Source organism: Phyllostomus hastatus, unplaced genomic scaffold (assembly GCF_019186645.2).
Source record: "Phyllostomus hastatus isolate PE091 unplaced genomic scaffold, TTU_PhHast_1.1 phas_contig_40, whole genome shotgun sequence".
Taxonomy (NCBI): Eukaryota; Metazoa; Chordata; class Mammalia; order Chiroptera; family Phyllostomidae; genus Phyllostomus; species Phyllostomus hastatus.
Window position 1 is genome coordinate 95,654,649 of NW_025333872.1, and position 22,739 is coordinate 95,677,387.

At 57.1% G+C, this 22,739-nt stretch overlaps 1 protein-coding gene across 1 annotated transcript in view; it reads right to left on the minus strand.

The window, feature by feature from the left end:
- Positions 1–22,739, minus strand: part of PLG (plasminogen) — a 36,072-nt gene that overhangs the window by 5,945 nt on the left and 7,388 nt on the right. The window contains exons 4-17 of the mRNA XM_045843813.1: positions 20,974–21,088; positions 19,408–19,547; positions 17,874–17,994; positions 16,319–16,437; positions 15,062–15,224; positions 14,224–14,369; positions 10,935–11,094; positions 9,039–9,223; positions 7,347–7,495; positions 6,394–6,487; positions 5,381–5,501; positions 3,868–3,942; positions 3,269–3,409; positions 1,267–1,373 (exon numbers count right to left, since the gene is read on the minus strand). Coding sequence (XP_045699769.1) covers positions 1,267–1,373; positions 3,269–3,409; positions 3,868–3,942; positions 5,381–5,501; positions 6,394–6,487; positions 7,347–7,495; positions 9,039–9,223; positions 10,935–11,094; positions 14,224–14,369; positions 15,062–15,224; positions 16,319–16,437; positions 17,874–17,994; positions 19,408–19,547; positions 20,974–21,088 — 1,836 coding nt within the window. The remainder of the gene's footprint in view (positions 1–1,266; positions 1,374–3,268; positions 3,410–3,867; positions 3,943–5,380; positions 5,502–6,393; positions 6,488–7,346; positions 7,496–9,038; positions 9,224–10,934; positions 11,095–14,223; positions 14,370–15,061; positions 15,225–16,318; positions 16,438–17,873; positions 17,995–19,407; positions 19,548–20,973; positions 21,089–22,739) is intronic.

The window sequence follows — 22,739 nt, forward strand, 5'->3', positions numbered from 1 at the left end:
GCGGCCCACTGTCCACTGAAGGGGCTTGTGACTTCTCTAGGGACCAGCAGCCGACAAGTGGGAGCCAGGGTCCTGACTCGGGGCTGTCCGCCCCTGGGCCATCCACAGCCGCCCTGCACCGCTCTTCATTTGCAAAATGGGAGCCAACGTTGAATTCACAGGCGTTGGTGGCATTTACATTTTTAGAAACGCAAAGAGCGGGCCAGCGTGGCACACGCACAAGGATGCTCATCGGCCACGTCGCCCTTTACGCCCCTCTGTTTACAGGCTCCGCCCCCCTGTTTACAGGCTCCGCCCCCTCTGTGTTTCCAGGTTCCGAGAGGCAGAGGGGACCGTGGGCCCCTGGGGGGTGGGGCTTCTGAGACAGCAGGGGAAGTGCAGAGAGAGGACGACAAGTTTGAAATGATCTAGACCAGTAGTTTTCAACCTCTTTTAAAGCCACACCACCTTTCTTCGAAGGAGAGCTTATGCGAAAGGCTGATGTGGGAACACGGTCCGGGAGCCCCCATCTTTCAGACGGGGGGCCTCGATGCCGCGTGGAGCAGAGGTGGGCGATGTGCCCGAGGTGCCCAGCTGGCGGCAGAGCCGGGCTGCTCCCCGGGACTCCGGACTCCCCAGCACCCCTGAGAAGGTGAGGCAGAGACCTGAGACACCCTCCGTGTCCCAGCCCCGAGCCTGACTGATGTCGTTGGGACCAGGGCCCGCCGCAGGGAGAAGACAGGGCCCCGCTGATGTGGGACGGGTGCGGGACCCTGCACAGAGGTGTCCTTTCCCACCCCCACCCCACCCAACACCCACGAGAACTGGGGGCCTTCCCTCCTTCCTTCCTTTCCCGGCTGTCAGTCCGCCCCACCCCCACCCCACCCCACCCCAGCTGTCAGTCCGCCCATCCCCAACAGTCTCCCCACGCACATCAGACCTGTGGGGCGCTGGGGGATCCGGGGCTAACTCTGGTTTCAGTTGCTGTTTCCCACGCTGCGAGGGAACTCAGGATGGCTGATGGCGCAGGAGAAATACCTGAACAGCCCTCGTTTATACGCTGGTGTCAAAGCCCTGCTCTCCTGGGAGCGCAGCATCCATGCTGGACTGATGGGCCCAGAAGGAGACTCGAAGGACCACCCACCCTCCCCTGGCCCGTGTCCGGGATGACCGACGGTGGAGACCCAGGCAGGTACCCAGACAAAGCCCAGAGGGCAGACCTCGCTCACTGATCGGAGGCGGTTCAGACACCCACTTTCTCGTGCGGGCGAGGGGGGTTCAGCTCACCACGGGTATCTCCCCAGCCGGTGATGTAGCACGACGTCCGGGCGGCGACCACGTAGTTTGGGGGCGGCAGACAAGCTGGGATCACCTTATTGGTGATGATGGCAGGGCTGAAAGGAAAACGGCAAACGTGACACGTGACTGCTCTGCTGGGGGACTCCTGCCAGGCGCCCGTGGGTCTCCGGCAAGATGCCACCGGCCCTGAAGCCCCGGAGTCCTCCGAGGGGGCACCTCCTTGAGGCACCGGCCCCGTGCCCCAGGGCGAACTGTTCACCCTCACAGGTGCCCGTATAAACGACCGAACGGTGTGTCGGAAAGGCGCCTGTGTGGACGAGAAACCCGCGGCGGGAGGAGGGGCGGCGAAGACTCACGTCCGTGTCTGTGCTGCGCACGGTCCCCATGCTGCACCAAGTGCAGGGCTTTGTATCAGCCCGGGGGGCCTCGGTCCGCAGGGGACCGTCCAGCTGAAGCGCTGTCACCGAGCGTTAATCGCAGTAAACACTTTATCATGGGACCACGGGCAGGTCTCCCGTCCTGGGGGTGCTCGGTTCCCTCCCCGTGAATGTGGTGGTGAGAACCCAATAGGTACCCCATGAAAGAGGGCTGGAGACGTTTGCATCAACACAGTGGCATCGTGTTCAAAGGGCCTCCTCCCCCTGTCGTAGCGTTCCAGGGCTTCCTAAACACCAGAACTCGCACCTTCAGACTTGGCTCTACGTCAGCAAGTCCGAGGGGAAAGCAGGTGGGAGACGAGAGACGCCCTGCTCTGGCCAAGCAGCGCACCACGGCCGCCAACGCTGCCGCGTCCTCTCGGGGTCTCCAGAATAGACCCCGCCTCTCCCTCGGGGTGACCCGCACGGCACTCTGCAGGTGCCCCTGACAGAACGCCTGTGCCTCCGACCCCCAGGGGGAGTCGGGGGCACGGGGTGGCTACCGTGAAGCTCAAATGAATCAGTCCAGCAGAGACACTTCCCGAACCCCAAAGTCACTAAACCCCTCGTTCAGGCGGTCAGGCCCCCCGAGGGCCCTGGAAGGACCGTGTGAAAGCGGGGAGTCGGCTACTCTCTTAGGCTAAGCCAGCAGGAAGGCCCTTTCCTTGCTTCCTGGAGTGTCCAGGCACCCCAGGAAGTCCGTCCTCCTCTCTGTCCTTCCTGGACCGTCCACGCACCCCAGGAAGTCCGTCCTCGCCTAACCGGCCCGGAGAACCCGGGAAGAGTGTTCGACCAGCCCCAGCGGTGGGGCGTTCGGACGCCTGCCCGCCGGCCTCGTGCGGGCCTGGCCCCTCGCCAACACTGCCCGCGTGGTCCCACGGTCACCGGGGACCGCCAGACTCGGCCCCCATGCTCAGAGTGCCTTGATGACCCTCCCAAACACGTCTGTTCTCAAAAGAGCTGTCTGTCTCCTTCCCTGCCTCCACCGGGACCCGTCTGCCAACGCTGCCACCGTGAAGCGGCCTCCACGGACGTATCACTTTGTCAGGCTTAGCAGGAAAGCCCCGTTTCAAGGGGAAAACTGAAACCAGGGAGAAGACGTGTTTGCATTTGCGGACTGTGTGTGTGAGGCGACGTGCTGGTTTCTTTGAGTGCTTTGAAATCCACAGTCCCCTTGGGGTTCCCCACACGTGCCACTGGTCGGGGCAGGGAGAAGAAGGGTCCCCCCGGAGTCACCGGACAGGACAGTCCTCCGGCCGCGGATGTGCACGAGCTGACCGTGCACCCCGAGTGACAGCGCGTCAAGGGTAGCCGCGCCCCTCATGTTTCAGCCCACGCCGTGTCCGCACGAGGAGGCCAAGCCCCGAGGCCTCCGCGTCAAGACCACGGCGAGGGTGCGGCGGAAGAGCCGGGCTGGCTCCTCTCGCTTGACGCTCAGTGTTCTTCCCCAAAGGCCTTGGGCGTCTCCCGTCCCAGGCAGTGGCCCCCCTGCACCTCTGTCACGGCCCACGACGCCCAGACGGGGCCGAGGGACCTCAGTCCCGCCCTGGGGCCCCGGCTGCGGGGCCAGGCACCTGCTGAGCTTCAGCAAGGCGATGTCGCCCCGGCTGGGCTCCGGGAACAGCCTCGCCACCTCTATCTCCTGCACGTCTTCTCCGAGAATCCTCTCTTCATGTGCGCCCAGGATGACTCTGTACGACGAAGCCCGTGGCGACCTGGGAAAGGCAGGGACGTCAGCAGCAGGTCAGGGGCCGGCCCCTTCCTCGGGTTCGGCCCTCCCCAGACGGTCGGTCTCCTCTAGCGGCGAGAGGACCGGCCACCCTCTGCCTGAGCCTAAGGAACGTTCCCAGGGTGCCTTTGGGCCACAAAACCAACACTGAAGTCGGCACAAGGTCTGACCCCCCCCCAGTCAGGGGAGACTTGGGGGTCCCGTGCCTGCGGCCACCTGCCACTCTCTGCTGCCTCCAACCCCCCGGAGCTGGCTCTCTCCTCTTGGTTTCTCTGCAGCAGCGCCCCCGGCCTCTCCCACTCAGTGGCCCTGGTCTCAGGCTTCTCCCACCCACTCCCAGGTCCCAGCGGCACTGCCACAGAAGGACGGGAAGGAGGGGACAGGGAAGGACAGAGGTGGGGAGTCCACGAGACAAGTGCTCACGTCGGCTGTGCCTGGACGTACCTCTCCAGGCAGTGGGCGGCGGTGACCACCCACTGGGGGGCGATCAAGGTGCCTCCGCAGAAGTGCTGTCTGAACCTAGGAGGGAGACAGGCCCGGCGTCAGCGCTGGTCTGCGGGTGCGGTGCCCGGGGAGCCCGGGGCGCGCCCACTCCATTCGGGCCATGCTGGCGCTGCCGGAGGGAAGGCTGCAGCCCGTGCCCAGGACGGCGGCAGCTGGGAGGTGGGCTTCAGTTCGGGGTGTCCCAGAAGGTCCCGTCCACAGCACTCTCGAAGGGAGGTGGCTGGGGGAGGCTCAGGGACAGCCCATCCGGGACAGCGAGCCCACGTGGCTCCAGCATGAGGCCTGCACCCACGGTTTTGACTGGTTAGCCCTGGACTTGAACAGAAGGGACCAGGGAGAAACCGTCCGCCCAGCTGAGGTCTCTCTCATTTCTCTTTTGACGAGACCTGTGCACCACCTGGCGAGTCCTCCTTCAGGTATCCCGACGCGATGCAGGATAGCGGTGGGTCACAGGGGTCTGCGGGGTTTACCCGAGAAAATGCCCTTTTGGAGGAGGGGGCTCCTAAGTCATTTACTCTGTAGGACTGTTTAGGCCCGTGGCAGCTCATGGAAACAGCGTGAGCCGCTCCGGACCAGGCCATAGTGACCAGCGGGCAAGTCGATCTCGTCGGTCAGGGGCAGGCCCCGGTGCAGTTTGGGAAAGGAGGGATCTGAGGCGGGCGGAAGGGGGAAGACCGCACAGAAAGGAGTTGCTCAGCGATAAGGCAAAGAAAAGAAAAGCCAGGTCAACAACAGGACTGGACAGACTGGACTCGGGTTTTTCAGGGGCGTCTCGCAGGCGTGGGGCTGGAGGGCTCACGGTGGGGGGGGGGGGGACCGGCAACCGAGCGCGGGCAGCTGGCGCAGAAGGGCGCCGAGGAAGCGGTGCACGCCGCCGGCAGCTCCCTGTGTCCCCTGCCTGCTTTCTGCGTGACACCAGGAGACCGGAGCTGCTGAAGGCGGATGCCACTGAGATGACAGCCCGAACCGCCCAGGGTTCGGTAGGGTCAGAACTGATCGCTGCCAACGTGCGGCGACCATGAACCGCCCTACCCGAAGGGACAGGGGTTCGAGACCGTGCGAGCACCCCGACCTGTAGTCGGTCGGACCTGTGTCTGGGATAGGCCGCAGGCGATTAGGTCTGTGTTCCCCGCCGGGTGTCCCGTGTCCGACCGCGCGCCCTTCCCTTTACCAGGAGGCAGCGGACGCCCCGTAACCCCTCCCGCACCCGCACCCCTTCTCCAGCAGCGCTGGGACTCACGGGGCGTGGCACCTACACGTCTTGGTGGCGGCTGCCCAGATCAAGAAAAAAAGCCTCCCCTGCGATTCTCAAAGTAGAGAACCTCGAAAAATTAAACTTTTCATTTTTCTAGTTTTCCTCCCTCCCAAGGAGGAGGCAGAGGCGGGTTCGAGGCAAGGTCCCGCAGGGCGCACGCAGGAGGAGGAGACAGGTTGTGTCCAGGCGCGGGGTTACCTTGTCCTGAGACTGACTTGCCAGGGCCAGGAGTGCCGGGTGGACACGCAGCCACCCACGATCCTGCCGGAGCATTTCTTCGGCTCCACCTTGGGCTTCCCGCAGTCAAACGCAACGGACTCTGCGGCAGAGGAACACGAGTCACATGGGAAGTGGTGGAAGGCAGCCCTTCCATCGTCACCTCGACATAAATGAATGGCTCGCGGCCAGAGCCCTGGCTGATAGTGAGAACGCCGGCGTGGTTGGGGACAGAGGCGGGGGTGCGTGACGCAGGCTGACAGCTGTTGGAGGGGCGGGGCGGGGGCACCGGGTGGAAGAAGGGGAAGGGATCGGCCGAACACGTACATGGATCTCCCACAGACACGGACAACAGCATGGGGACAGCCAGAAGGAGAAGGGGGTGCGGGGAGGGGGAAACGGGGGCGGAAAGAGACTTCGCTTGGGGCGACGGTGCCGTGTACCCACAATGTTCTACGGAGCTCTGCCCCCGAAGTCTGCATGCTTGTGCGAATCAGTGTCGCCCCAATAAATTCAATTAAAAAGAGAAAGGAGAGAGAAAAGTAAACTCTTCAACAACCTCAAAAGCCAAAAATAAAGAATACAAGCCTGTTCTGGAGTGTCTTCTACAAGTTTCAAAAGTGGTAGCAGACAGCACAGAGCCTCCCCCCTTCAAGACGATGGAGGTGCCCGCACCCTCACCACGCCACCGCCACCGGGGACCGAGCGGACCCCTGCCAGGCCGCGCAGATGGCCTCTCAGCTTGTGCTTCGGGAGAACTCTGCATCTAGCTTATCGAAGGCGTGGGTGGCTCCCTGACAGGTGGGCCTCGCGGGACACACTCCAGGGGCCCGTGATGAAGAAGGAGGGCCAGGGGCGGGGTGGGGCAGGGCGGGGTGGGGGGGGCAGCCCGGCTGAGGCTGGCTCGAAAGCCTTTCTCCCGGAGATCCGCGTTCAGGAGGTGGGGCTGCGTTTACGCGAGAAGCTGGTTCCTTCCAAAGAGGAAGACAACATACCGCAGTGAGGAATGTCACAGTAGTCGAAGAGCTTCCGCGGGTTCATCGTGTAGCACCAGGGGCCACTGACGTCGCCGTCAGGGTTGCGGCAGTACTGAAAAGGGGGCAGGTGTTTACGGGACAGGGTACAGCGGGTGGAAGAGGAAGGTCCCTAGGCTCGGGCACGTCACGGCCGTCCTCAGGGGGTGGCGGGGAAGTGCTCCCTCTGGGGGAGGAGGAGGGGTAAACTTCAGGGTGCTCCTGTCTCATCCCATGCCCCTGGCCACGTCTCCTGGTTCAAAGGGAGCTCCAGCCACGAGGGGCCTTAATGTAGAGACTCCACATGGGGGACTCGGGTCAGAGGAGACCTCAGACGCCCAGCAGTGGAGGACCATGGGACAGAACCGGCACGCTGTGTGCCTGGCTCGTTCCAGCAGCCCTCCGCCCGATGGAGCTGTTTGCTGGTGGCCCAGAAACGCTTATCCCTGGGGACAGGGTTCCTTCCACGGGCCAAACCATGAAGAGCTGTCTTCTTTGACCTCTTCCACATGCCCCCAAAGTCACCCAAAACGTGTGAGACACTAGGGGAAATCCCACTGTGTGGGATCCTAACGGCCCAAATTGTTTTCTAGAAAATCCGACTGAAACATCACACATCACCACGGATCGCCAGACTCGAGAGGACAGAGGACAAACCCTAGAAACTGGACACTGGAAGCAGCACCTAAAAAGCAGCACCCACGGGAAGGAGAGGCGCGCGGGCCATGCGGAGAAGCACTCCCGTCGGCCTGCTGGTGGCAAGCGCCTGCTGCCTGCTGTCCCGTAGGCCTGGCCCCCCCGAAACCTCTCCTGTTTCCCCCCTCCCCCCCACACCAAAGATCAGCCCAGGCTGACGGGCTGCAGCACAGAACCCGTTCTGTTGGCAGAAGCTGGTCAGCAAAAGGCGAAACGCAGTGCACATCAGGGCGGCTCACGTTTTTCTCCAGGCCCGCCCGCGGGTTGCTCTTCGGGGTGAAAATGTTGTGTACGTGGGGCGTCTGCGCGTCCCAGGCCTGGCACGGGGTGCCTGTAACCGTGGTCGCCTTCTTGCCCCGATACCCTTTGCCGGTCCCCACCATGCAATCTGCGGGGGAGAGAAGAGGGCCGGTCACCTGCTCCTGCGCTGACGCCTGGGACTGGGAACAAGGGCAGCTGCCTCAGGTTTCCCCAACGACGGCGGGATCCACGGCCGCGCTGTGCGGAGGCCCAGCATGCCGATGACGGCTGCGAACACTGCCTGGGTGACCAGGTGCCCAGAACGCACAGTGGCTTGGAAATAACCCCGGCTGTGCAGGGAGTGGGACTGGGGACGGTGGCCAGGCCACCCGCCGAGACCATCTGCCGGCATGAGCGCGGGAGCTGGGTGCTGACACAGCGTGCCCCAGGGGGTTGTGGGAAGCAGAGGCTGCTGGGAATGCGTAGGTGGCTCTCAAGTACCTCCTTCTCCCCAATGGTGTGCATGAGGAGTGCACATGGCAAGGGTTTCTAGAAACTTCTTTGGCTGGAGTTGTGCTTGGAGGCCCCACCCTCTGGGGTTAAAAGTCTCCCAAGATGACTTGGGACACCTTCCCCAAGCTTGTCCCTCACCACAAACCACAGGACCCTCAGAGAACTGGATGGGTGCCACGGCATGTATGGGGGCAGGGGCACAGTGTTTCGAGGGCCACTTGGAACACCTGGAAGGCAGAAGCTGGGCCGGGTGGCTTCTCGGCCGAGCTGGGGACTGTGCTGGGCAGCCCGCACCCCGACATTGGCCGGACCGGGGTGTGTGCGTCCCCGTGCACTAAATGCGGGGCAAACACACGTGAGAACCACAGGAGGCCCCTCGAGTCTTATCCAGGAGGGACGCCCAGGTCGGGCACAGAGGGAGGGGAGGCAGCCTCAGCCCGGTCCAGGGGCAGGTGAGGGCCCCACCCTTGCGGAGGTGGGGGAGGGCTCTGACTTCGAATCATGACCGTCTGGGGGATCGTGACGTATCCGAAAGTGTCAGATGCACCATGCGACCCCTGAGTTTTCACGGGGAGGCAGGGGGAGAGTGAGCCCCTCTCTCTGATCTCTCTCCCCCGGCAAAGGGACAGAGCACCTGCCTGCTGCCTGGCAACCACAGGAGCAGGTGCTCGGCACGTGCAACGGCGGCTCAAGGGCCCAGGAGGCTCCCACCTGAGATGACAACCTCGTTCTCATGTTCTGGCCCAACAGCCCTGACAGCCTCGTATCACGGTTCCAAGTGACTGTGGGACAGTCGTCCCCTGACTGCCTTACCAAGCACCCCGAATTCAGGATAGTCACAGCCACGTTAACCCTTCCTAACCCTCCGTGGAGGAGCCAGGGACTGGCTGTTCTGCAATGTCCTATTTCAGTGAGCGCCACCATTACCAACCTCTCCGCCCACCTGGGCTTACCATTTTATCCATGCGTCACAACCAATCAGTTTTCAGGTCCTAAAGGAACCGCCCACCCACATTACCCCAGCACCAGCAGCTCTGTCCCCCACCCCGAGGGTGGCATGCCGAGGCTCCTCCCACAGCTGCTCAAGGTCCCGTGGCCACAAAGCCTCTGCACCCGTCAGTCAACCTCCAGGTCTCCCATCCACTAAGCATGCTGGTTTCTGGCCACCGGCATCGTACCTGGTTCTTCAGGATTCGCGGTGCTCGGAACCTGGGCTTGGGGCTGAGTGTTTGGGGTACTCTCCTGTGTTCCCGAGCACTTTTTCAGGTTGCAGTACTCCCACCGGACCCGTGGGTCGGTGGTGAAACACCAGGGGCCTTTGTCATCGCGGTCTGGGTTTCGGCAGTAGTTCATTGTCAGGCCGCTGTGAATTCGACGGGAGATGGCCTGAGTGGCTGGGGGAGGGGGCCCTCAGAGGACCCCCCCACACACACCCTCTGAATGTAGTTCTGACCAAGCCTTAGCAAGTGATATGAAATATTTCCATTAAAGATACCAAAGGTGCTAATTAGTATTATAATGCCCCAAGCCCAGGTCCTCAACGTCTGAACAATTTTAAAAACTCAAAAGTTAATATATCCTTCGTGTGAACAATGAAATGATGTATAAACGTGTAAAGAAAGTAGCAGAATGGCTAATTCCAATATCAAGATCCAACATGGATCTAGAAATGTATATTTTAGATTTTTCTCTGTGGATATCCAAATATCTCCACATCCCCGTCCACGTTTCTGTGTAAGATGACACAGGGCTGTGAAGCTGGGACGAAAATGCCCTTCCCCAAGGGAAAAAATGACAGCCAAGATGAGGGCACGTTCAGGTCGGCCTTCCTAGTCTGTCGACTCGTAATGTAGTTCAAGTGGGGTGCATTTGTAATGAGAAAAAAAAAAAACAACCATGGATGTAATATAACTGAAACTGTCATAGCTGGCAGATCACGCGGGTTCAGGGTGTGAGGGGCTTCTGGAAAGCCTGCCTGGGAAGCCAGCCCCCAGGTCACATGTCCTCTCCGTAGGATGCATTCTGGGGGAGCAGGGAGGAACCCCGCATTGTTCTCACTCCTGCCTGTCTCACCTCCCTCGCTGCAGCCACTCAGGGACTGGGAGCAGGAGTGACACTGGAGAACAGGGGGATGGAGGGATGGAGAGAGACCTCTGGGTAGACTAAGAGGTCTGAGGGAGCTGGGGGCTCATGGAACAGTCGGAAAGATTTGGGTAAGGAACCTGGGACGCTGGGCTACTCGGTCTACCAGGGCCTCCCCGGAACCCTGCCCTAGCCGTGCAGAAGCCTCAGCCTTGGAGTCCCCTTCCAATTCAGACCCGCGGCCTGGGGCCGACTGGGAACATCTGAAGCGTGTCAGGTGTATGGGCGTCTGACACCATGCCTACAGGCGCTACAGGCAAGTGGCAGTCTTGGGCTTGGACCCACAATGTGAGGAAGCCAGTTAGAGGGTGTCTGAGCACTGGATGTGTTAAAAGGCTGATCCGTTTACTGCAAAAAGGCTGGTCTGGTCAGAGCTGGTCTTCCGTCCACCCACCTGCCCGTTTCCTATCAGCGTGTCTCTGCTTCCTGACTCTTGTCTGCCTTCCTGCTTTTCCTTGTCGTGTCCCGGCAACTCCCATCCCTCCGGACCCTAGTGCTCAGGCTGGGATGTGTCCGGGCAGGGCCGGTTATAGGTACCGAGACTCAGGGACAAGCACAACTTCCCTGCAGGGATGGGAGGTTGGAACGATAAACTTCCACAGTTGCAAGACGGCCTTGATCTTCACCAGGTGTTGCGAAATGGTACTGTTGCTAATCTTTGGGTCATTTGCCTTCCTGAGCTTTCTGCTCATGTGACCTTGACCCCTCATTGACCCCAACCCTTTGGCTTCCCCAGAACTACTCAGGAAAGACAGCCGGCCTCCAACTTCTCTTCTGTCAGAGTTTTGCTAAAATCGAGGCTCCTGAGACACTTCACCTCACATTCTGGAGCCAAGCGCAGCTCGGTTCTAAGGAGCTAGCTTAAGCATGGGCCCTTCCGACAGACTGAGGCGGGCCGGGGCTCCTCCTCTGGGTAAAGATCAGAGACTTACGCATCCGGGTATATTTCTGGGGTTTTCCCATGCTGGTGTGGTGTCATGGACGACCAAGACTGACATTTCTTTCCCGTGACGGTGGTGGATGACGTGCCTCGATAACTCTCCCCGTTGCCATGGTAGCACTCCTGGACGACGGGGGTCTGTTCCGGTGGCACTGAAATCAGGGCAGAAGAAATCCGTGACTGACACTCAGAGCAGAGAGACACGAGAAGCGGTGCGGGACTCAGCACACGGGGTCTCCGTTGGGGGAGGAACACTCTTCCGCCCCGACGGCAGGACAGGCACGCAAAGACGATGGACCATAACAGTCTAGAACTTTCATGACCTAACATTTTTGGTAAATGGTCCATTTAAAACTCAGGGCGGGGAAATAAGCAGGTCAGAGGGCTTATCGTTGGAAGTTGCACCCATATGCAAGCTTTTTCTCTTTATGAATCTCCACTGGGTGTCCACACAGTTAACAGGGAGACCCGGAGACGCTGCCTGTGGTGCAGGCCTCAGGCGGCGACGGGCTGCCGGTGGGCAGGTGGGCATCCTGTCCCAGACTCTCTGCTTCTACAAAGCCTAAGCCTTGAGCTGCCGAGGGACGGGGCAGGACATGCCCATGGCGTCTCAGGGGGAGGTGGAGGCAAGACCCTCATTCTCCTGGAGGAGCGACGGGAAATCCTCTTGCACCCAGGTTCCCTCGCCAACCAAAGCAGAAGTCTGCTGCTCTCCCACTGCAGACACACCGCAGATACGAGGCAGAGTTTGGCTCCATGGGCAGTAGGGGCCAGAACCCTGAGCAACACCACCCTCAAAGCCAAGGTCCATGGTCTGTGTAAGGTTGAGGGTAGGCGAGGAAGACAGAGAATGTCTAACTCCACCAAAGGCTTAGCGACCGGTAAGAAGACACAAGCGTCTATGACTGGGGTTGGATCAACAGCATGGAGTGACCACCGCCCCGTGTGGTGCAGGTACTGCTGGAAGCTGAGGAGTACAGAGAAGGACCCTCAGACTCAAGAACAAGGCAACAACAGCCCATCCCCAGAGGAACTCGAGGCCTGTGGTTCACTGAAGGGAAAAGCAGCCACAGCCTTGCCTCTACCAGTTCAGTGACGCGTAACGACAGACAGAGACAACTTGAAAAAGGTCCTCGTGTCAAAGTGCAGCTAATAAGCTAATACTTATTTTCATCTCTACTGGTCTTCTACGTACAATGTTTAGCATTTGATTAAAAAATTTCTAAGACACACCCAGAGAGCCAGGGGAAGAAGCGCCGCTGCTGAGAGATGCGGCAGCCAGCAGGGCCAGACGCAGAGGGGGATCGCAGCTGCTCGGACGGAGAGGCGGAGCCATCGGGTGCAGACTGTACAGTCACTGCGACTAACACGTTAAAGGATCTTGTCGTGAAGGTGAGCAATATGCACGGACCAATGAAGAGTTTCAGCAGAAATGAAAATTAAAAAAATAAATAAAAGGCAATGCTAGGCATAAAAACTTTGTATCAGAGATGGTATCAGGTATTTCTTCACTGGGCTCCTCTGCAGAGCAGACACGACGGGGGAAGGAAGCGGGGAACTTGAAACAAGGTTCACAGACATTATCCAAACTGACCCCCCAAGGGGAAGCGCAGGGGTGGGGGGTGGGGAGCAGAGCAAGATGTAAGAAGTGCGAGACAAGAGGAGGTGGCCTAGCATGTGGGGCAGTGGAGAGAGAGAAAGAAGGGAAGAAGAACTATCTGAACAGTCATCGCTGAGGACTTTATAAAAGTAATGAAAACCAACAACACGCACATCAAGAAGCTCAGAGCACTTCAAGCAACATAAATACCAAAAATAGACAGACGCACCTAGACATACCACAGTCGAACTGCTGAAAACCAGCGGTGAGAGGAAGTCTTCAAGGCAGCCAGGGAAAAAAAGAAATATTAAATATAGGCGAACAAAGATTCCATTTCCAGTCAGAAACTGCTCAAAACAGAAGACAATGGAGTAACGTCTTTGAAGTGGTGAAAGGGGGAAAAACTGGCCACCGGGAGTTCTATCCCCAACAAAAATTATTTGTAAAGCTAAAGACAATAAAACAACATTTTCAGACCTGTAAGAGCTGAAAGACTTCAGCAGCAGCAGACCTGAATTACAAGACATGTTCAAGGTTAAATGTTTTCCAGAAGGAACGTGACGTCAGGTGGCAACTGGAACCTACCAAAAGAAATGAAGAGCACCGGAAATGGTAAAAGTAAATAACTGAAACTAAACACAAAAGTTATGTTCTATTTATAATCACTTTAAAACATCCCTGACTGTTTCAGGCAAAGCTATCATCAACTTATTGTGAAATTTATAACATAACGGAACATGAGGAGCTTATAACATAAGCTCTTTGAGAACAAAAATGCAATATTTGGGGAGGAGGGAAATAAAAGTATAATGCTAAAAGGTTCTCACATTAAACATCTAGTAAAATAATATTATTTGGAGATGGGGTGTGATCAGTTAAGCATGTACACTGTCAACATTAGAAAAAGCACTAAGAACATTAAAAACTCGTTCAACTAAGAGTGGCGATCGATAAAAGACAAAGAATACTTACTTAAGGCAAAGACAGAAAAGATGACAAAGAGACCAAAATTCAAAGGGGACAAGGAGAAACAGCTAACTTGATGGTGGGTTTAAATCCAGCCACATTAACAATTACATTAAATGGCCTAAACACCTCGACTAAAGGGCTGAGAGACGCTGGTGAGAGTGGAGTTGCAGCGGCTGTGTTCACAGCAGCGTGGGCAGAGTTCAAAACGAGGAACGGTTCCAGAGATCGGGAGAGACACACGGCCACAGGGGCCGTTTCTTGAAGAAAACACAAAGTCCTAAGTAAGTGTGTCTGTCTCAGAGAGCGCTGCAGAATACGTAAAGCAAACAGAAAACCAAGAAGAAACCAGTGAAAGCCCAGCCGAAGTCGAAGATCTCGCCATTCCTCTCTCGATACTTAACAGGAGACGGAAAATTCGTGAGGATTCGGAAAAGCCAACCACCACCAAACGACAACACCGACCAACTTGACCTTTGGCCTTTCCAGAGCCCTCTCCCTGACCACAGCAGAAGCCACATTCTTTTCAAGAGCACAGGAAACACTGACCGAGATGACCATATCCTGAACCGTGAAACAGGCCTCCACACATTTAAAATAATTGGAACCACGGAGCGCGTTCTCTGACCGGAAGAGAAGTGACCCATAAACGAAGCTTGTGTGTCTCATCGCACTAGGGCCCCGGGGTTCTCGGGGCCCCCAGCCCCTTTCCTACCTGGGCTGTCCAGCTGGTCCTCGGACTCCGGCGAGGAGCTGCAGGACGGGATGCTGCAGTGTTCCCAGCGCACCTCGCTGTTGGTCGTGTAGCACCACGGGGCCGACTCTTTGTCGGGGTTCCGGCAGTAGTTCTCCTCCAGGTTCCTGAAGAGGAAGCGGCTGTGAGTCCGACTTTCCAAAAAAAACAGGGTCAATAAATAGCGAGGTGCACACGCACTGGCCCTTAGGGACATTGGACACGTGGCCAGCTAACTCTCCAGAGTGACAGAAACTGAACAACAGGTGGGCACGTGAGCAGAGCAGGATCCTCTAGGATTCTGCAGAATTTGGGGACAGCAGCTTCTCTGTGGTAAAGGATAAAAACATATTCCCGGACTGCGCCCGGTCAAGCAAAACAGCTCTGCTCCGTGTTGGGCCTGGAGCTCCGTGCCGGAATGCAACGTGGACTTTCCACGATGTTCCCGCCTCAGAAGAGCGTGCCGCATGGCCCTGGAATTCCAGTGTCCTCGAACCCCACTGTGAGTTTAGGTGAGCGTTCAGCCAGCACAGCCAGGGGGCCCACTCCTTTGCAGCGTGGACTGCGCGGGTGTGGAGGACGCCCCGAGAACTCGCATTTCTGACAACTTCCTGAGGCTGTCCGTGCTGCTGGCCAGGAGAACCGGACTTGGAGAGCCGGTGTTACAGGGAAATGCGGGCTGAAGGTCTCTTCCCTGGCGTAGGACTTGGCCAGTGTTCATTCCAGAATACTCTACCCGTAGTCACTCAAGCGAAGGCAAAGTCCGTGGGATTTCACACTTCGCTCGGCCACGAGGGGATGAGCCCAGAGGGGGACTTACTTGCAGGGGAAGTTTTCCGGGGTCCTGTTGTGCTTGTGCGGGGTCTGCTGGCTCCAGCGCTGACAAGTGTGCCCGGACTTGGTGACAGCCACGGTCCCTCGATAGTTTTCGCCTTTTCCCTCCAGACACTGACGTGTGGGGCCCGAAGACGGTGGGGGTGTCGCTTGAACAGGGGTGAGAAATTGCAGTGAATGTGTTTGAAACGAAGAAGGGGCAGGCGGATGGGACGCGGGGCGGATGCGGAGAGCATCAGCCCGGCTTCTTGGTAGAATCTGTGTCTACGAGGTCAACTCAGGAGGGACCCTTCCGGGAGCCAGGCCTCCGAGTACCCAATCCCATCTTGTCTCCCCCAGCCAGTCGGCCGCACGTGGTGAGGACCGCCATGGCACCCTCAGCCCTGAACCTCGCCTGTGCCGGTGACCCGACCTCCCCTGTGAGCGGCACACGATTCACCAAGGAAACAGAACTCAGTGACACCCGGTGTTCCGCAAAGCCAGCAGAGAGTCTGTGAGAAAGAAGGCACAAAAGAGAAAAAGAAAAAAAGAGAAAGCCAAAAACGGTCTCCAAGGAAGGGCACAGAAATCACAAGGTTCTTGAGATAAAAAGGACAGAGGACAACAAAAGGAACGGGTGTTCAGAAAGAAGGAGAGTAGCTGAGGCGCTCCAGCCCCGAGGAAGACGGTCAAGACCCAAGGACGGAGCGCAGCCCTCAGGGCCTGCTGGGTTGTCTCTGACTTTTGGTGGCTGTCCTCATCTAAACTCTCCCCCCACCCCGCCCCCGGCTTCAGATTCTTGGGACGGAACTCTCAGAAGGACAATATTATAAAAAGGTTTCTCTTGGGCCTTCCCTGCCAGGTCAGCCACACGCCTTCTCACCCTGAACTCCCTCCCCCCCGCTGCCCGCTCCCAGGTGGGCCCTCCGAAAACCGGACACTCCTGCTCGCACAGCAGCACTGGGAGAGAACCCGGGTGGGCGACGACACCCGTGTGCGGAAGGCAAGAGTCGCTTTCCTTTTCAAAAATGTCACCACTGCCCTTCAAGAGCCCACATCCAGCTGTCTTTGCCAAGGAAACCAAACCAAACCAAACCACGGCCAATGGGTGCTCTGACAAGGACCTGGAGCAACCAGCAGATTGTTGGAAATGAGCAACCGTGTCCCACCGCACACGCAGGGCACTTTCAGGCATGGCTCGCAGGCACCGGTACGTTTCTCCGGAAGCCCATGGTCCCCAAGGGCGGGGCTGGGCCGTACTCACTGCAGCGTGGGATGTCACAGAACTCCCAGCGCTTGTTGGGGTCCGTGGTGAAGCACCAGGGCCGGGGCTCCGCATCCGGGTTCCGGCAGTAGTTCATCTCCAAGTTCTTGTTTGGGAATCTGAATGGGCAAGAGGGATGTTAATAGCACCGAGTGCGGACAGACACGAATCCTTTTAAATGAGCAAATAGGGAGCACCCACTGGGTGCTAGGCCCTGTCTGGCACCCACGGAGCTGACTGCCTGAAGGCTGTGCTCAAAGGGATGCCCATCTCATAAGGAAGATCAGCTCAGGAGTCTAAGGAGAGCTTTCCTGGCGGTCTCCGTAAAATATCACAGCGTGGGATCAGTCACCTGATCGTTTAGGCCGTGTGGAAAGCTGATGGATGCAAACTCCCGTTATTCAACTGCAAATACTTGCAGTTTTTAAAACACAAGGGGCTTGCTCATTGCCATCTTTGGAGCTTAAAGAAACGATCCTTCCGGTCGGCCAGGTCCTGGTCCTGCTAGTTGAGCTTACGGACACTGACAGGTCCCTGTGAGCACCTAGCCCAAGGGTGCGGGCGGGTGAGCGCCCCCCAGTGGGGACGCAGGGCCAAGATGGGGCGTTGCAGGCCACGTCACTTGCCCTCTGGGTTGATTCCAGGCCCCTCTCTGAGGCTGTACAAGCTCAGACAAGATGAGCTAAGCAAACGGCAGCGGCTTAAGCGACCCTCTAGTTCCTGGAGGTGCATTTCCCCAGTGCAGGCCCTTGAGGCCTTTCCTGTGTTTCTTCTTTCATGGGAAAGGCGGCAGCTGTGTTCGGAGTTAACTCTTTGCAATGGGAGGTACAGGAAGTGCACAGAGCTGTTTCCCACAGTGAAATCTGGGGCTCAGCCTCGTTTCGGGTCAGTGTTTTGGTTTTTTTTAATAAGTGCTGGTATGATCCTGCAGCCTCAGAGGACAAGGAGAAAGATCAGAGAGTCACAGAAAGGGAGGGGTTTTCCAGAACAGTCCATGTGAGGTTTTCTAGATCAGGGACTCTTTCTTACTCCTCTAGGGAATCCATGACCCCCGTGGAGAATCTGGTGGAAGTCAGGAATCCTCGCCCCAGAAAAACCGCACTGACATAAATACACATAAAACACGTGGATACACAAAACCCCCAAAGCCTGACCGTAGAGCATACGCTAAGAAGCCTTGAGTCTCATCGGAATGAAGGAAAGAACAAGAATGGAGAGGAGAGGAGAACACACACGTGAGATGGACCCGTATTCCTCACGCTTCCCTGCGCACACGGCTCAGCCAGGACGCCGGTCCCCGCAAACTCCGGCCCCGAGGACCCAAGGCTCCGCGCGTCCCGCTCAGCACCCTCGGAGGCCGGCACTCTCCCCTGGCCGCAGTCTGGGAAACGGGAGTACGTGCCGCCTCTCTCGTGGCCACGTGGGAAGCGGCCAACTCCGAGATTCCAACACAGCAGCAGACACGCCCCCTTCTCGAGGAACGCACACGTATCGCGATAACACGAACCGCCCCGGAGCCGTGAACGCCGGACCTCTCTGCCCCAGGGAGACTTACTTGGAAGGCAGGTAGCCGTGAGTGTGCGGGCTCTGAGAGCCCCAGGCCTGGCACTCAATTCCAGACATGGTCTTGGAAATTTTGCCCTCGTAGTTTTCTCCGCTGCAATGCATGCAGTCGACTGCGTAGGGGGACGAGAAAGGAGGGAAGGAAGAAACTGCAGTGCGTGTCGCGGAGGGAAGGCTACAGTCCCTCTACCAACGTGGCAAGCGGCACTTGGCCCTTGTCCCCATGCACTTCCCGACGATCACTTGGCAATGAGATTGGCGACACTCAGTTTTCTAACACAACCTAAAATATCACTCTTTCCTTCAAATGGTAAAATTAGCATAGTTTGGTCCAGACCTCCTCAACTCGAAGAGTCATGACCAAATCCAGAAATTCCCAAGGCCACGTCCTTGAACTGGGATGCCCTGGCCCTTGGTGGGTGGGAGGGGTCGGGGCAGGGTGCACGTATTCTCAGAAGCCTGTAAGGTCTCTACTGGGACTTTTAAATAATATAGGGTGTCTTGGTTCCCATACGGATCTTTAAAAATGCCTGTGACATCATCTGATCGCATAGATGTGCGCCCCCTCCCAGGATGTGGGTGTGGGTGGGGCTTTGGCCTGCGCTCGTGACCTCGGGTGTGAGGGGCGGGTCCACCTCCGCTGGCGGCAGTTCGCTTTTTGTGTGATTGAGAAGCGTGGCTGGCTGTTCTTTGCCTTCTTACATTATTTACACATAGAAGCTCTGATTTGGAACGGTTAAGATAACCCAGTACAGCAGGGTAATGGAAGACCTCAGGTTGTATGGAGTCCTAAGGGAAAAAGGGTCAGACTCGGTGACAACAGCGATGTGTTCGTGTCAATTAAGGGTCACGTGACCTCAGAGTGCAGCATAAAAATAGAGTCCCCGGGGTTGAACCAGATAAGGTGATGGGGACCTGAGTGTCACAGGTGAACACCCCGCCACATGGCTACACAAACCCACCATCCTCCATGCCCCCTTGCACCAATAAATGGAGCAGGAAATGTGAAATGAAAGCATTTTTTTTTTCAATAGGATCTTTCTCCCTTTCAGCATTGACTTGTGAAGTGTGCCATGGAACCGGTTGGCTTACTAAAGTAATGAACTGCGGATTTACAACCGGCTCGTTGCTTAGCTTCAGTGCAACGAGAAAGTATCCCATATTCCATGAATATTGTTCATTTGAATTGCATTGCTTTTTGTAAATTTTTATCTCAACTGTTTAATCACAAATCTGGTTTTGGCTTTATACTCTGTGGAGCTTTAAGCCCAGAACGTTTGTACCTGGAGTTCACCTAGAGTTTTGTATTGGTGCACGCTACAGGGACATTTGAATAAAAATAATTAGGGTGGTCCATACTGGGGGTCTGAGCCAAGTGTGGGCCTTTCCACAAGGTTCGAGTGTGGCTCTGTGCTGCCCAGCACGGCCCTAAATGACCGTTCACGGCGTCCCTGTGGGGGACGGCCCTTCAGCAAAGGTACAGACGGAGGGCAGAGGGGAACGCAGGATCCGGGGCTGCGCCTGACCTTCACACTCGGGGATGTCGCAGTAGTCGAATCTGGTCGCCGGGTTGGTGGTGTAGCACCAGGGCCCCTTCTCGTCGTTGTCTGGGTTCCGGCAGTAGTTCTCGTCCAGCCCCTGGGACGGGTGGCTAGTCGGGGAGAAACTGCAGGATGGAAAGGAACCGCTTGGATTACGTTTTTAGCATCAGCATAGTATCAGGAGCACAGAATGGTGTGCCATCTGTTTTCCGTGTGAAGTTCAAGGTTCTGCCATCGAATGCACTCCAGCTATGTGCTGAAGGATTTGTGTTGTCCAATTTTCCATTTCCCTATTCAGTACAGCGGCCCACATTACCACCGTTACTGTATTTACGGACACATCTTAGCAGCAGAGCCCACATGTTATGCACAGGCAGCAGAAACAAAAGCCTCACAAGCCTTGCAAGTTCCCGATCTGTTCCAAACACCTGCTCTTGTCCGTTGTTCCTGTAAGGACAATACTAGCAGCACCATTTTGCTCATGTGAATCGTGCTCCAGGGTTACCCTGAAATCTTCCTCTACGTTCTCTCTGGTCTCAATAAAAAAGTCCCACCAGGAACGTATGATCACCCTCATTTCACACAGGAGAAAACGGGGACGCAGCGCCGTAAAACCAAGCCTTGCCTGAGTCTGCACGATTAATAAGTAGCATCTCAGGAATTCAAGTCAGATCTGCCTGACTCCAAACACCGCGTTCTCTCTGAAACGCAGCCGGGTTAACGGGAGGGGCGGGGGAGTTCAGCGCATTTTCAGGTCTACAGCTGAGTGGCTGTGGAGACATAACAAGTTATATCAAAAGCCCAAGACCCGGCGTCTGAAAGGGCAGGTTTTGTTTTGGATTCCTCACCCGCAGGCCAGAGATGACCTAGATGACCTCTAGGAGGCAACGGTTTGGCCCCGTTTGCTTTACTCCTTTTACGTCAATAAGCTCTAACGTCCTGAGAATGTTACAACTGCCCATCTCACGGGGATGCAATAATGGCAAGTTTTTGGGTTGGCGGGGCAGGGTAACAGACACCAGACCCTGCTCGATAAGCATTGTTGCTGCAAACTTAACGACAGCTGATGTCCTGCTGGGAAACAGACACTGAGAAGGACTCTGAATCAATAAGCAAACTGCGAGATCGCACACGTTTCTTTTACACCTCGTTCACTCTTTCCCTCCGCAGTGCCGCGGTGGGCACGCGGCGAGGAGAGCTCTGATCTGGTGTGTGTTTGGTTTCGGCGGACTGAGTCCCGACCATGGTCATCTTCAGTTTCCTCTCAGGCTCAGCCTCGAATTCAGGGTTTTGTTGCTGTTCTTTTTTTTTTTTTTTTTTTTAACCTAGGCGCCCTCCTGTGACCTAGGCGCTCCAGAAACACACGCACACGAGAGCGCGTGGAGAACCACCACTTCCTGCGTTTAGGCCGTACACAGCCGATCCATTCCACCTCGGCATCCACAAGTTCTCCCTCGGCACCCGCTCGGCCGCCTGTTCTGGCTGCGGCCAGAGGGAACACACCTTCCTAAGCGCACGCGGTGAACACAGAGGCGCAAGAGAAAGGCTTACTTCGGGTTGTGCGGGGAAGTGTCGCTCCATCTCTGGCAGGCCACCCCACTTCTCGTCTTGGACACTGTCCCCCGGTAGTTCCTCCCGTTTCCAGTCTTGCACTCTGAAAGGAACACTGAACAGAAGTGCACACAGCGGTCAGTTCCTTGCACAAGCAGAGAGTCAGGCGAGGCCCGCACTGTGCTCGTGGCGCTGAGAGGAAGGACGTGTATGGCGGATAACACCAAGGTCCTGCTACGCAAGGCTGCCCTTGGTGTCTGTGGGGGAGTGGCAGCTAACAAAGCCGTTTGGTGCCTGGATGCAAGTACTCCAAGCCACAGCCCCTCCACACACGGGGCACAATGCTAGGGGCGGGGGGCGCATGGCGTGTGCAACAGGGGAGGGTGCTCCCGCTGTGGAACTCACATCCTGGTGGCCCCAGGGGGCCACGATCGGAAAGTTATCAAGGACGCAGCCTCATGGTGATGTGTGACAGAGAAAATCAGCAGCTTGTTGAGAGAGCGAAGGGAGTGGAAATAAAGGCTCTCGGACAGGGCGGGCTTTTCGGGAGCCAAAAGAGGTCCAAGCCACTCAGTTCTTTGACGCTCCCAGTATTTCAAACAGGAACAGCGTCACACAGGGTGATACCACTGTGGTCTACTCTCAACATTCACAGCAGATGCTCTTGACCAGCCACCACTTAACCAGCCACGGGGTAGGGCTCCGTCCTGTCTCTAAGGCGCACTGTCAGGGGCCCGCCAGTGTCGCACGGGTTTTGGGGAGGGCCCCCGTGACCGGCAGGCCACTTTCTAGTGTGTCCGCCCACTTCCGGTGCCACCAGTTGGGTCACACGCTTACCGAGAGCCGACTGTTTTTATCGTCAAGACTTTGTCTACAGCTGGCTTATTTGAGTAAAGATGATCTAAACCCATGTGGCACAATACATAGTTATGACAGGATTATTTATTAACTGAGAAATGAATGAGGAAAAGAGGCTCATTTTTAACGAAGACGAATGCTGTTAAGGACTTGAAAGAGTGGGATAGTTTTAGAAATTGCTGTCAAATCCACGGCCGGGAACCCACTCAGAGCCCACTCCGTGAGTCTGGGGGAGGTCATAAGAATGTAAAGGTGTCTTACAGCCAGGCTGGTGGACAGATGTCTCAGCCCTTGCTCCCTCGGGCCTTCGGAGAGAAGGCACTGGCTGTGGCAGACAAGGCACTCGGAGAGCAGTTCACGCAGGGAACGCGCCAGGTAGTAGCTCCTGCTGGCGGCCCGTGTTCAGGGACAAGAAGCGCCCCCCCCACCCCACCCCGTGTGCCAATGCAAACTTGTGCTTTCAGTGCAAATATAAACGATTCAAGGCATACGTGTATCATCTTTCACGATTCCCCACTTTAGCCAAGATTTTCATGAACTGACCGGTTATCTGGGGAGAGGGTTTCTAACACACCTATAGCGAGCTGGTGCCTTTAACCCCACCGCCTGCAGAGAGATGCAGACGCCCCTTTGCCGAGGTTTACCCTCACGGCATAGGCCTGCGACACTGACACAGGGTGCAAACTCAGGGCACGTTCCAGGCCCAGCGGTTTCAGGGGAGACTTTGAAAAGGAGGCGAGGCTTGGGCGGAGACCTGGGAGGTGAGAAGGTGCTGGCCCTGGAAAGAACAGAAGAGGATCCCAGGCGGCGGGTGTGTGTGCTTTGCATGCGGTCAGAGCGGCTGCAGGCTCAGTGAGCCCAGCACACGGGGTGAGCTTTAATGACAGGGCCTGGGAGGGGGCAGAACT